Source organism: Chiroxiphia lanceolata, chromosome 6 (assembly GCF_009829145.1).
Source record: "Chiroxiphia lanceolata isolate bChiLan1 chromosome 6, bChiLan1.pri, whole genome shotgun sequence".
In the NCBI taxonomy this organism is placed as follows: Eukaryota; Metazoa; Chordata; class Aves; order Passeriformes; family Pipridae; genus Chiroxiphia; species Chiroxiphia lanceolata.
The window spans coordinates 12,848,368-12,861,612 of record NC_045642.1 but is presented as its reverse complement, the minus strand read 5'-3'; the positions used below and the strand labels follow the sequence as shown (position 1 = coordinate 12,861,612).

The following is a 13,245-nucleotide window of genomic DNA, read 5'->3' as shown; positions in this document are numbered from 1 at the left end:
TTGGAAAGTTGTTTTATCAGTGAATTTGGCCAGTTGCTCTCTTAGTACGTGAACAAAAGACCATGATGTGTTCAGGTGCAAAGGTTTCCACAGCACAGGTATGATATGTCTCAGAAGTACCCCCTTGTCTTTGCTTGAACCTACCGTTTTTAATGACACCAGTGCTGCAGGACAGAGAAGCATCACATCTATTCAGCACCCCTGATTTCACTAGTGTTCATCACCTTTCCTTGTTTATCTGTCGTTTAGACTTAAGACTTCTACTCTTTACTGTCATTCTTAATATGAAGCTATTCCATAATTTGAATCCTTCTTTCTACTCTTCCCAGTGCCTTCAGTGCTGCCACATTGTTTCAAGGTGGGAAATGAGTCATGGCCGGTGTTCAAGTCTGAAGGGTGTCAGATATAGGATGGATTTATAGCACTTTTTTTCTCCTTCCTAATCATTCCTAACATTTAAACTGGCCATTACTGAACACTGAAGATGTTTTCCTACACCTGTCAATTGTGTATTCATTGCTCTGAAGTGATCCTGATTATCAGGTTGCCAACTGTGAAACTAAAAGTGAGAAAATAGTTTTCTCCCAACATAGATGTTTTATAAGTAGTTTATTTAAATGTGAGGGTAGTTTTAGTTTTACTTTTCACTCCTGCAGACTTTTATATTGTGATTTCTTGTTGAAATATGTTGATTGCTGTTCACCATTCACTTTTTTTCCTCTATGATTAAATTTGTATTTTTTAAATCTTCTTTTTCTATTAATTCAAACCCTCTATAGAACATATTAAGGTTGGTGTTAGGGCTGTTACCAAAGAAAACATCTGATGCATTTTTCTGTAGCTTTTGGTATTATAAAATTAATACCTGTGATATGGATAATGGGGATATCTTTACAGTTGTTTAGTAATGGATCAGATAACAGCAGTGACAAAATCATTGTGAAGTGGTGACCCACATTGCCTCATCAATGTGTCTCATAACATGGTTTGGAGAAAAGGGCATTTTAACCATCTTGGTTACTCAGCATTGCTTTTTCTGCCATGTCTACCAACTGCATCCCTGTAGCCTTTTGTCATGTGGATTTTTTATCTCCTATGAAGCTGTCCAAAGCTATCAGATCATTTCATGCTGGCCACTGTACCACCATTACATATAGCAAGGGTGACATTTTCTCAGGTGCAGAGGTCAACATAGTGCTTATGCATCACTTAAATTTTAGTGAGATTCTCATTTGAGGCCTTCATTCAAATTTTCTTACAACTTTGGGTGACTGACACACCACTAACATCACTAACTTCAGTAACTACCACATTAGGGTAAAATACAGGCAAAATGCTTCCTTTCTGGTTTGATGCCTTTGTTATCTGAAAAACAGCTACTTGATTTTGCCTTGTTGATTTTGCCTTTCTGTCATTTTGTATTTAAATATTGGTTCAAATACATCGACGGGGAACAGGTTGGGTGCTCTTTAACACCAGAGAACAGAGACGTGATCAGAAATACATTTCAAACCCTCTGGCTTTAGCCCTGCCTTTAGAGGTCTCATACTGAGACTAAAGGGCAAGCAGGAGCATCCAGAAGGAAGTGAATTACTTCCTTCCACGGTAAGCATTTCCCCTTTCTAGAGATTATTCCTGCCTCTGACATCCTCTTGTGCTGCTGCCTTGGGAATACAGTAACAGTTGTGCTGCCTGCAGCACTGGAGAGCAGCTGGGGCTCCATCCCATGCCACCCTTCCTGCTGCCACGTGACCTGAATCCGTTTGCTTTAGAATAAATTTTTAATAGATGGACATCTGGTTAGTTTGGTTTTGAATATGGTTTGGGTTTTTTTCTATGCATGTAATAAAGGGGAAAAGATTCCTCTGGAAAATACTTCAGTTTTCATTTAATAAACCTGCACAATAGTTCATATAGCTTCCAAAACTTCTTCAGTTATGCAGCTATTACCAATATTCTCTGTGAAATTTCACAAATCCTGCCTTTTTATCACTAAAATCATGGCTCCTAACATTACTTGCTGTATAAATACAGCACAATACTAAGACTTGGCGTGGTTTAGTGCTCTATCAAAGTTAACACGGGTTTGCCAAAATAAGAGGAAATGTCTGTCTATTGTTCTGTGGCTGTGGGCGGAGTAAACGGATCTTTAGGGAGTCCCTTATTGCTGTAGGAAGTTATTGCAGAATGGCATTGAGCACAGACTGCGGGAATATTTACTGAGGGCTCGGTGAAACTTGAAAGCTCCTCAGCTCACTTAAAACGTTTATATATCCTGTTCCAGCGCCCACCAAACAACGCCGAAGAGAGGAAGTTATTTCAGATCAAATGAACTTTTATTGTTAATCAGAAAGCTTAAAATTAATAAGCTAGATAATTTAAGTCAGTCTGTTTAGTTTGTTTGGGTTTTTTTTAAATTTTTATTTCTTAGACAAAACTGTAGCCCTTTCCAGGGAAAAGAAAGGAGAAAATTCTCCACTGACAGGAGAATTTTGCCTGCAGTAATCAAAAGGTTATATATACTAGTTATATACCAGTTATATGTATATATACACACATATATATATAGTGTATATATTGTATATATATATGTGTATATATATAAAACCAGTGTACTACTAGTTATATATATGCAATTAGTATATATGTATAAAACTAGTATATAAATAGTTTTACATATATTTACTAGTTATACTAGTTATACACTATTTATATAGTGTATAACTATATATATATATACATTATATACATGTATATATATAAAACTACTATAGAACTAGTTATATATACATAAAACTACTATAGAACTAGTTATATATATACTAGTTATATATATATATATATACTAGTTTTATATATATATATATATATATATATATATATATACTAGTTTTACCAGTGATATGCTAGTTCGACTTTACTGTGACTTCACCAGCTGGACACTTGTTTTAAAGAAATAAAAACACACCAGTACAGTATTAAATTCATTCTCTTTTATCTTAATGCTTGGCTCTCTTGATCCCGCGGAGGAGTTCCCGTACTACTTTTTAACTCACTTTTCAGTTACAACTGTACAAAACCACTTCACATCGTCCAAAGCGAGAGCTCCGGTACACAACTAATTTTCGCCGAGCACTTGTAGCGCTTCGCCCTTGACGGCAAAAAGACCCATTTAGAAATTTAATTAAGAAACACACGGCAGCACTTTTCACAACGCACCGGTGGGGGCGCCCCTGCGCATGCGCTCGCCATCGATGACTCGGAGGAGCGGCTGGCGCTGCCTGCGCGCTCCCGCCCCGTTGCCCCGTCGCTTCCAGGAGCCGCCGGTGCCGGGAGAAGCGGGAGGATGGTGAGGGACGGCGCGGTGGGGCGGGATAGCGGCACAGCGGGATAGCGGGGTGAGGAGAGGGGTACGGAGCCCCCCGGCCGGGCCGCGGGGCCGGCGCGGGGGAGGCGGGAGGGCGGGCGGGAGGAGCAGTGAGTAAGCAGTTCCCGGGCCACGCGGGGCCGCGGGCGCGGCCGGGCCTGGAAAGGAGTGTGGCTGGAGAGCGGGGCCTGCTGCGGTCCGGGGACGGATACAGCAAGGGCCCTGTGGGGGTGCGTGCAGATATCTCTGCAGGGGGCTGGAGCACCTCTCCTACGAGGAGGGACTGCGGGAGCTGGGCCTGTTCGGTCTGGAGAAGGCTGAGAGGGGATGTCAGCGGTACACACAAGTATCTCAAAGGCCGGTGCCAAGAGGATGGTGCCACACTCTTCAATGGTAGCCAGAGGCAGGGCGAGGAGCACTAACCGTAAACTAAAACACAAGAAGCTGCACGTCACCACAAGGAAGAACTTCTCTGCACTGAGGGTGGCAGAGCACTAGAACAGGCTGCCCAGGGAGGTAATGGAATCTCCCTCTCTGGAGACGTTCAGAACCCACCAGGACACGTTCCTGTATCACCTGCTCTAGGTGAGCCTGCCTTGGCAGGGAGGTTGGTCTGGATGATCTCCAGAGGTCCCTTCCAACCCTAACAATATGACAAAAGGAATTGAAAACAAGGAAGAATTTTTTCCTCAAAAGGGTGATTAGATGTTGGAATGGGCTGCCCAGGGAGGTGGTGGAGTCACTGATCCTGGAGGTGCTTAAGGGAAGACTGGATGTGGTACTTCGTTGACACGGTGGTGTTTGGTCGTAGATTAGACTCAGTGATCCCAGAGGTCTTAGCCAAACTAATTGATGCTGTGATTCTGTGAAAACAACCCTCAGGAACACTCCTCCTGCCCGCTCATTAGTGGCACTAATGAGTTTTGTTTTCTGCATTCCAGTTTCGCAACCAGTATGACAATGATGTCACCGTGTGGAGCCCGCAGGTAAAGCCTTTATGTGCTTTGTCACTGGGTTTTTAACTCGCTTCTTGGGTTTTCACCACCTCACAGCAGCGGTATCAGGGCTGTGTAGGTTGTTGTCAGGTGCCTGACGTTCCTGCAGGCTGCTCCCCTCTCTCTTTGTAGACTGTGGGTGTCCAGAAAGCCACTGGCACATCTCAGGACTTCTGGTGTATGAACCTGAGTGGTGCTGAGGTGGGCCCTTTCACCTCAAAGTGCTTAAGGCAGTTGGTTTCTGTGAGGTACAAAATAGATGCTGTCACCTGAGGAGTTGGACTAGATGATCCTTAAAGGATCATTCTTCCAACCCAAACCATTCCATGGTTCTATGATCCATTTACAGATCTGTAATAAGAAGTTGGTAAGTGAAGTACCAAAAGCATGAAAGTAAGCTTAAATCTTCCCAGTGTTAGGCCACTGCTAGGTCATTCTCTCTTTTGTCCACTAGATAATATTGGAAAGGAACTATTTAGTTTATAATTGGGAATAATTTTTTTTCCGTTAATCACTTTATTCAAATTGTTCGGAAAAAAAAAATCAAATTGTTAAGAGTTGGTATTTTGTGCTTGAGTGAGAATATGCCACTTCTTCAAGTGGGATATAACAGCAGCAGTTTCTCTTTCTGTGCACAATTTTAACTGCCTTGTAAGCCCCTGTTTGAATGCCTGTGTCCACAGGGTAATCTGGAGCATGGAACCTGGGGTACTGACTTTTGTGGTACTTCATTTTCTGTATTGAAGTGGTCACAAACATTCACGTTGAATAAATCCCACATATAAAGCTTGTAACCTTGAGAGCTAGAACTTGAAAGTGGTTAAATGCTTTGTGCTGCAGTTTGTGCTTCAGTTCTGAAGTCTATGCAGATATGTGTCCCTAGTTTCCCGTGTTGTGGACTGTCAGGGAAGCTTCTTGCTGTCTCTGTAGTTAAGATTATATTGAGCTTTGCACTTGAATTTGAAATTTTCTTACCTCTGAGTCAGTTCCCCACTGTGTATTGTTACTAGAAACGTACACTGGGTGTTCTGAAACTTACACAGGGTGTGTTGACTTGAAAATAAACATTCTGGAATTCTAAAAGCCAGTGTCAGCTCAGGTGTTTAATGTTGCCTCTTCTCTCAGTATGGACATTTTAAGAAGGGATACTTGTGGAAAAGCAGAGCCTTGGAAAATGACTCATTTCTATATTTAGCAAAACTAGAGATTTTGAATCCAAATAACAGATTTTGTTCCTATAAACCTAGTGTATCGTTAGTTTGTGGGTTTGTATTGCTACTGAAAATCTTCATCATGTACTACTGTTGTATCTGATACTTATTTTCCCTACATTGCAATGGAGAGTGTTTCATGTTTTCAATCCTATATGAGGACAACCTTGAATATTTGCCTGTTTTTTTTAGTCAATAGCATGATAGGTGTAGATACCTTTGAACTGTTTTCATCCTTAATGGTTGTGTTTCTCTGGCAGGTTCTGTATCAGAAACTTTAGTTTTAATTTTTTTCATCTTATCTGTTACTTAAAAAATTACTTCTAAGACTCTAACATTCTCTTGAGACTTCTAATAGATGTGGCAAAACCACCCAGCTGTGGGCTGTGCTTGCAGGGCAGCTCTGCCCTGTCTGACGTGGGCTGGAGGGCAGAAAATGAGACACTTTGCCCTCAGTGGTGCCATTAAATGGACATTGTCACAGTTTCCTACAAAGCTTCTGGACACCTCTGCAGAACTTGTGGGGACTTGATTTCCTTTGAGACCTCTACTCCTCTTTCAGACTTCACTGCAGTTGGCCAATAACTTGTTCAGAAGTTATTGGGGAATGGATGGTGAGACACAACAATTGCGTAAGACTCGTTTCTTCAGGAAACTCGATTAAAAGTTAAGTGTCCAACTTCAGCTGGAAGTTCTGTCTTTGAATCACATCGGGTCAAATACTGATTCCTCTAAAGACAGTGACAAAAGTCTCGTGAGTCTTATGTCAAGATTAGTGTCAAGATTCTAGTGTCAAGATTATTCACCCTTTCTTTTTAGCTTTCCTGTTCCTTTGTGTGCAGTAGTGAGTGACTTAGAGATGGCCCAGTTTCTGTGGGTTAGTGGTGAGGTGTTGCAGAAGATAATGGTGGATATCTGTTGGTTGTAGGTTTAAACTGTGATGCAGAAAGTGCCCCTGTTGGGGTGGGGAATCAAAGGTCTGAGAGTCCAAACCCGTTGAAAGTTGATTCAGAGGATTAACTTGAGAATGATCACCTTTGATTTTGTTTTTGTAGGGCCGAATTCATCAAATAGAATATGCCATGGAAGCTGTGAAACAAGGCTCAGCTACGGTGGGGCTGAAGTCCAAAACACACGCTGTTCTGGTTGCTCTCAAGGTAACTTCAAAACTGTGTTCTTGGGACAGTAATGTTGGTAGAAAAGTTTTGGGTTGGCAGATTAACTTTGTGCAGTCAGAACTTCTGTGTGTAATGTAAATACAGTCCCAGTTTCCTTTTGCTTGAGTACCAGTATAGAACTGAAATATTTTTCATTACCCATGCAAAGCAGATTTTCACAAATTGGTGAAGGAAATGAATGGAAGATTTTTTTTTTCCCTTTAAAAGATGATGTCCTCTTTTTCTTTTCATTAGTTATTAAGTAGTAAATATATTCCTTTCTTTTCCCAAAGCTTGAGTGAATGTCTGTTTTTTCTTCCGTTCTGACAGGTTCCTACTGAAGTGAAATTAGGTTTTTCTTACCTTCTGTTGCAAGTTTATAAATTTAATATTTTTTTTTCATTGTTTCGTGATCATATTCAGTTCTTGCTATAAATGTTAGCAGATTTCTCCACAGTGCTTGGCAGGCTGTTCAGTTTGCCACATAGCTTTCTCCTTTTATGCATAGAGAGCACAGTCTGAGCTGGCAGCTCATCAGAAAAAAATCCTGTACGTTGACAACCATATTGGTATCTCAATTGCGGGACTTACTGCCGATGCAAGACTCTTGTGGTGAGTATCCTGGTTGTTGACATAACACAGTTCTGCAATAACGAGTGAAAGTTCATTCAGACTATTGCAAACGAGATTTTCTGCTTGGCTAAGGATTAGTCTTGAGCTGCTGCTTTGTTGTACTATGCCAAAGACCTCAGCGTGAAATTCTGGCAGATTTTTAACTGGTTGGCAGAAATCTCATTTGTTTGGCCCAAAATTTTGCTCCTTGGTTTTATTGCTGGTGAGACAGTCCTGTCTGGTTTCCTCAGCGTGATGGGGTTGCCAAGCAGTCTGAGAAAGTGCATCGCTTCTTTCCCTCTGGCAGCTGCTTCTGTGTACACACACTTTAAAAAGTTACTGAACACCCAGACTGACTGCTGTATGTGTGGGCTTCAGAGGGGCTTGCTTTTACCTGCTGGCCACAGAGTTTGATCAGGTGAGGTAAATGTACACAGAAGGAGGAGTGTTCCTCGGTTTGAAAGGACAGAGAAGGGATAGGAAGACTTTCTAAAATAAATTTTAATTGCCGTAATGTTACAAAGCAATGTTACCATTTGACTGTGGCTTTTTTCCGTCTGTTGCCTGCGTGAACTTTTACCTTCTTTGCATTTGTCTGGCTGAAATACTTTTATACTCTTTTCAAACCTGTGGTCAACTTTCTAAATAACAATTATAGGTCATGGTGAAATGAAATTATGTAAAGCCCTTGACCCTTTTTCTCAACAAGCAGAGCTGAAACAAAAATGTTTACCTTAGCAGACAAGTATTAAGACAAAACTTCGTTGTGTCTTTGATCTATGCATTGGTTTAATTCTTTTGTTTTTTTTTTAATTTTTGCTTTCTAGCAATTTCATGCGTCAGGAGTGTTTGGATTCTAGGTTTGTGTTTGATAGACCTCTTCCAGTTTCTCGCCTAGTGTCACTAATTGGAAGCAGTATCCTTTTTTTTTACACTTGCAATACTTTCGCAGCTTTTTACTTGTTCATAAAATGATTTTCATATGTCACAGCTTAAAACTCAAGTTGGAAAATCTGATTGGAAAGTTTTTCTTCATTCACACTGCTCATGTATTCATTCAGAGAATATCCTATAAGGATGCCCTTTGGTGCATCTCTGTTTGGCTTAGGAAAATGTTTTGGGTGATGAACACGTAATTTTGAGATCATTTCCTTAGCTTACTTCAGAAACCCAGATCCCGACGCAGCGTTACGGCAGGAGGCCGTATGGGGTGGGACTGCTCATCGCGGGCTATGATGTGAGTAAGCTGCTCTGGTCCCCAGTGACCTGCAAGAAAATGTGATTAGTGAAACTTTGTACAACAAGTAGATGTTAAGAGGGAAAGACAGAAGAGGCAAACTCATCAAAATTCTCAGAATAAGGAAATATTTGTCTGTATCTCAGCCTAAAACATAGCTTTTAGAAGTGTTAATTAATAGTTAATCCTATCTACACTTATTAGGTATTTTAAGGTGCAGTATGAGATACTGCAAAAATCAGGGGTTTTTTCTGTAAATGTTTTGCTATTGATTTGGAATGTTTACGAGCTATTATTCTGAACACTTTCTATTAAAAAATGGATGTGGAAATCATCACTGGCCTCTCTCTTACTTGTTTAGCAGCAAGAGTTTGCACATGCAGGGTCTCTGCCCTCAAGATTCTTGAAATTTTGAATGGCTTGGTTTAGTCTACAGCCAGTTTTTACTTTTGTGCAGATAAGACAGAACGTGTTTAAAAAACCAGCTGCAAGCCATGAAGTAGGGAGCTTACATACATCAGCACAGTGTAGAAGAGAGAAAGAAATGTGTTTTGTGCCAGCCATCCTGTCCACATAAAAGCTGCATCTTAATGAACAAAGAAGGAGTTGGTTTTGGTTTTTTTTATTTATTGGTGGGGGTTTTTTTAGAATAAGTTTTGAAGGAATTGTATAAGAACAGTGATATGATCAGCAATATAAAATATGTTTCTGTGCATACATACAGGCTGTGCAATATACCTGAAGCAAAACTCTTTCAGAAAACCTCATGTTCAAGCAAAAGACTTGGTATGAATTTATACATTTGTTTCACATTCTGTTGGTTTTTTCCTCTCCCTTTGTAGGATATGGGCCCTCACATCTTCCAGACTTGTCCCTCTGCAAACTATTTTGACTGCAAAGCAATGTCCATTGGTGCTCGTTCACAGTCGGCACGGACTTACTTGGAGAGGCACATGACTGAGTTCACTGACTGTGAGTAGTGGAACCCTCTCTAGCTAATGGCATTCATCAACTCTGCAGTTTATTTTCTGCTACTGCTCTGTTCTTTTGCATTTAGTGAGTTGAAGATAAATTTTGGGAGACAAGTCCGGCATAACAGTAAATCTGTGTGAGAACGTTACAGATTCTCATGTCTTAACATGTGGATGCTTTTATTGCATCTAATGAAATGAGAAAGTGTGCTCAGGAAAGCAGGGAAAAGAGTGAAAGGCCTCTGCCCTGTTTAACTCAGGGGAAGTGTAATTCTTGCCATAGCAGTGTATGTCAGTGCAAGTATTTAGGTGGTGCATTTAAAGTGTTGAATTTATTTTTGTATGGAACGATGAGGAGGAGCCTATTGAATAGCTTCTTGGGGGAAAAAAGTCAAAGCTGGAATATCAATGCAGTGGAGGCACTGGAGGCAAGTGTTAAAACCAGATGCACTTGACCTCAAATATAGGGAAGGGATGGTTTCTCAAGGAATGCTATTATAACCAACTCTGTGCTCAGTGCCACAAGGGAGAGAACCTCTGGAAGACAAGTTAGCCAAGCTGATTTTATAGTTCTCAAATAGGAATAGGAAGAAGGTGAAATGAATGTCCAGAGATAATACCATAACTGTCTTTCTGATTCCATTTTAAGGCAATCTAAATGAGCTAGTTAAACATGGACTGCGTGCCCTGAGAGAGACTCTTCCTGCTGAACAGGATCTGACCACCAAGGTAAGTTCTAGGTTTTAGGTTTTCTTAAGGAATTTTACTGCCATTGTTACTAGAAATTGCTGTGACACAATTCTTGTGAAGTTTGTCTGACAAAGCACTGAAACTTGAAAGCTGAATACTGGTAGGTAATGTTATCTCCATTTAATGTCACTAGTTTATCTACCATTTCTTAATTATCTCAGATTTAAGTTTCTTAACAAAAACGATGCTTTCACTAAATAAGACATTATTTCTCTAGTTGCTTCATTCTGTTTTAAGCTTTGATCAGTGTTAATAAACATTACATGCAACTAGAATCACAGCTTTGCTTTGTGAACACAGTCAGTCAGTCACTGGGAGGTGAGGGAAGGTAGTGCACCAACAGCTGGTTGAGTATCCAGCATCAGAAAGGTGTACAAATTCCTGACAGTGAATTGAGGAACTGTTGAACGAGACAATTCTAAGGATATCCATTAGTTGGTGTTCTGCTTGTGGCCCTTTTCCATCACCTTGTTTTTTAGAACTCTTAAACTATTGAAAATGCAAAATGAGATTAAAATAAGGGGGTTTGAGAAATTGTGTGCATTCAAAGGAAGACAAAATGAAAGAAGTTGAAACCCTCGAATGATTTTTACTTGCACGATTTTTGAAACACGATAGCTTTTGTCAGTGAAAGCTTACAAAAAAGGTTAATTGCAGAAAAACACTTCTCCCTGCTTTCAAAACTTTGTTTGACAGAATGTTTCCATTGGAATTGTGGGCAAAGACATGGAGTTTACCATCTACGATGATGACGACGTAGCACCATTCCTGGAAGGTCTTGAGGAGAGACCACAGAGAAAGGTGTGTGGCTTGGATACAAATGAATAGGCTTTGTTGAAAGACAGCATTTAGATACAATCTATTATGTTTAAAATAAATTTAACTCTAGTACTCTAGTGGAGTTTTAGAAAGGCAGTTTTTAAAATTTGAAGTTACCATATGAAGACTGTATAATCTCAGCTGGAAACTCGGAGGCTTTTTAAATCAGTTTATGCTGAATTTATGCCAGGCTGTTCCAATGTCATCTTCTTTCCTCAACTCTGATCAAGTACAAGTTTTCCCTGTTTTGCAACAGAATTGGCTGCTTATGTTTCTCATGCCCTTCACACGATGCCTCCATAGTCTCCTAATTACCAGCTCTGTCCTGCTCATGCTTAATTTGGGTAACACTGCTTTTTAAGCTGTTTGCTGACATGAGCAGCATTTGCCACTTGTGATGCTCAAATCAGGATAAAGCTGGTTTGTCAAGTGTTGTCTTCTGCCTTCCTAAAATATTTGTTTTTCCTCTCTTTTAGCCGGTTCCGCCTGTAGAAGAAACTGTGGAAAAGGCTGAGGAGCCAATGGAGCACTAGTTGGTGGATGAGTTCCTCTGTGTTAATGTATAATACAGGAACATTTATCCATTTGCTGGTAACTTTATCCTCACCTATACATTTTCTGACGCTACATTCTGAAGATTGCTCTTAAAGACACCAACCCACCCATCCTTAAAAGGTAGACAGGAGGTCATACTTGGGTGTAACTGCTTGGACAAGAAAGGTGTAATCATTTTCTAAATAGTACATGATACTGTTTTTTAAAGAAAAGATACTGTCTTTAACTCGTAAGGACAAGTGGAAATAAATCACTTTCTTGGACTCTGCTGTGGGTTTGTTTTTATTTTAATCTGAACAAACAGCAATTAAAATACTTGTGTCATATCAAGGTGCCATCATGTGTCTGACCATTTGTCAGAGTGAGTGTTTACTTGCTGTACAGAGATGTGGTGCTCTTGGAAACTGTTGAAGTGAGAGGACCTTAAAATGCCTAAAAAACTGTAAAATAGTTGTGGAACAAACAGGAGACAGCATGTTTCCCTGTGTCAGCTTGTCTCAAACTGAACATGAAAAGGCATTTGTGATTGTGAGTGTTAACCAGGAACGTTGCAGGCTGAAGAAGTGTGAAGCTGTCAACCAGGTTTTGTTTGGGTTTTTCTGGGGGGGCTGACTTAGTCAACCCCAGCTCGTTTGGAACTGTTCCTTTAGATCCGTCAGCCAGCCAAGGGCAGCAAAGGGCTTTGAGCTCACTAAGGGCTGAAACTGAAGTAACAAGAAAGCACAAGAAATTCCCATTTCAGGTCCCCTGGGCTGTGGAGTCTCTGCATTCCTGCTCAATGAACAGGTTCTGTGGGGTTTTGTCCCTTCACCATGTTCTGCACCTGGTGCTGTTTGGATTTAAGCTGAGTGCCACAAAATTTGGGTCTAACAGTGTCTTCCTCAGAGAATCCCAGAGAGTTGGTGCTTCCTAGGTACAGAACAGGTGCAATGCCATATTTTAAGCAAAATGAGCTCAGTGTTATTTTTTTCATTTTCCATCTCAGAAATATAATACTCGCTCATGATTGCATTGAAAATTACAAGAAACAGCTTTTTGGGGTGGACCCACATAGGGACCTGTTAGCCTGCTCACTGTACTTTAAAAAAAAAGTTGCATCTTGTTTAATTAATAAATATAAATTAATAAAAATTAATAAAGCATGGTGCTGTTTTGAACAGGCTTTAAATACTGTCTTGAATCCATGTAAATAGTTCAGTCACAAAAACAGCTAAATAATGATGTCGGGGTTGTGTGTTTGGTTTTTAAACAGTGGACAAAGCTGCTTTTATTTTTTCTAAATTTATTTTTATTCTAGTTTTCCCCTATTATTCTTCTATTTTTTCCCATTATTTTTCTGTTTATTTCCCCCTTTGTTAATTTTTCTCCCCTTTACTCATTTTTTTCCCCTCCCTTATTCATTTTTTCCCTCCCTTATTCATTCCCCCCCCCTTAATTACTTTTTTCACCATTATTTATTTTTTCCCCTCAATATTTACTTTTTTTCCCCTTGGGTTTTTTTCCCCCTTGGGTATTTTCCCCCTCTGCATTTTTTCTCCCCTTATTTATTTCCCCTGTCTATTTTTCCAATT

General features: G+C 40.2%; 1 protein-coding gene across 1 annotated transcript; it reads left to right on the top strand.

The window, feature by feature from the left end:
• Positions 1 to 3,237: 3,237 nt before the first annotated feature.
• On the top strand, positions 3,238 to 11,943 carry PSMA1 (proteasome 20S subunit alpha 1). Its single transcript, XM_032690155.1, has 10 exons — positions 3,238 to 3,349; positions 4,309 to 4,353; positions 6,629 to 6,730; positions 7,239 to 7,342; positions 8,170 to 8,258; positions 8,509 to 8,579; positions 9,422 to 9,551; positions 10,200 to 10,279; positions 10,997 to 11,101; positions 11,596 to 11,943. Exons 1-10 carry the CDS (start codon positions 3,347 to 3,349, stop codon positions 11,650 to 11,652), a joined length of 786 nt encoding a protein of 261 aa, XP_032546046.1. The 5' UTR covers positions 3,238 to 3,346; the 3' UTR covers positions 11,653 to 11,943.
• The last annotated feature ends 1,302 nt before the right edge of the window (positions 11,944 to 13,245 follow it).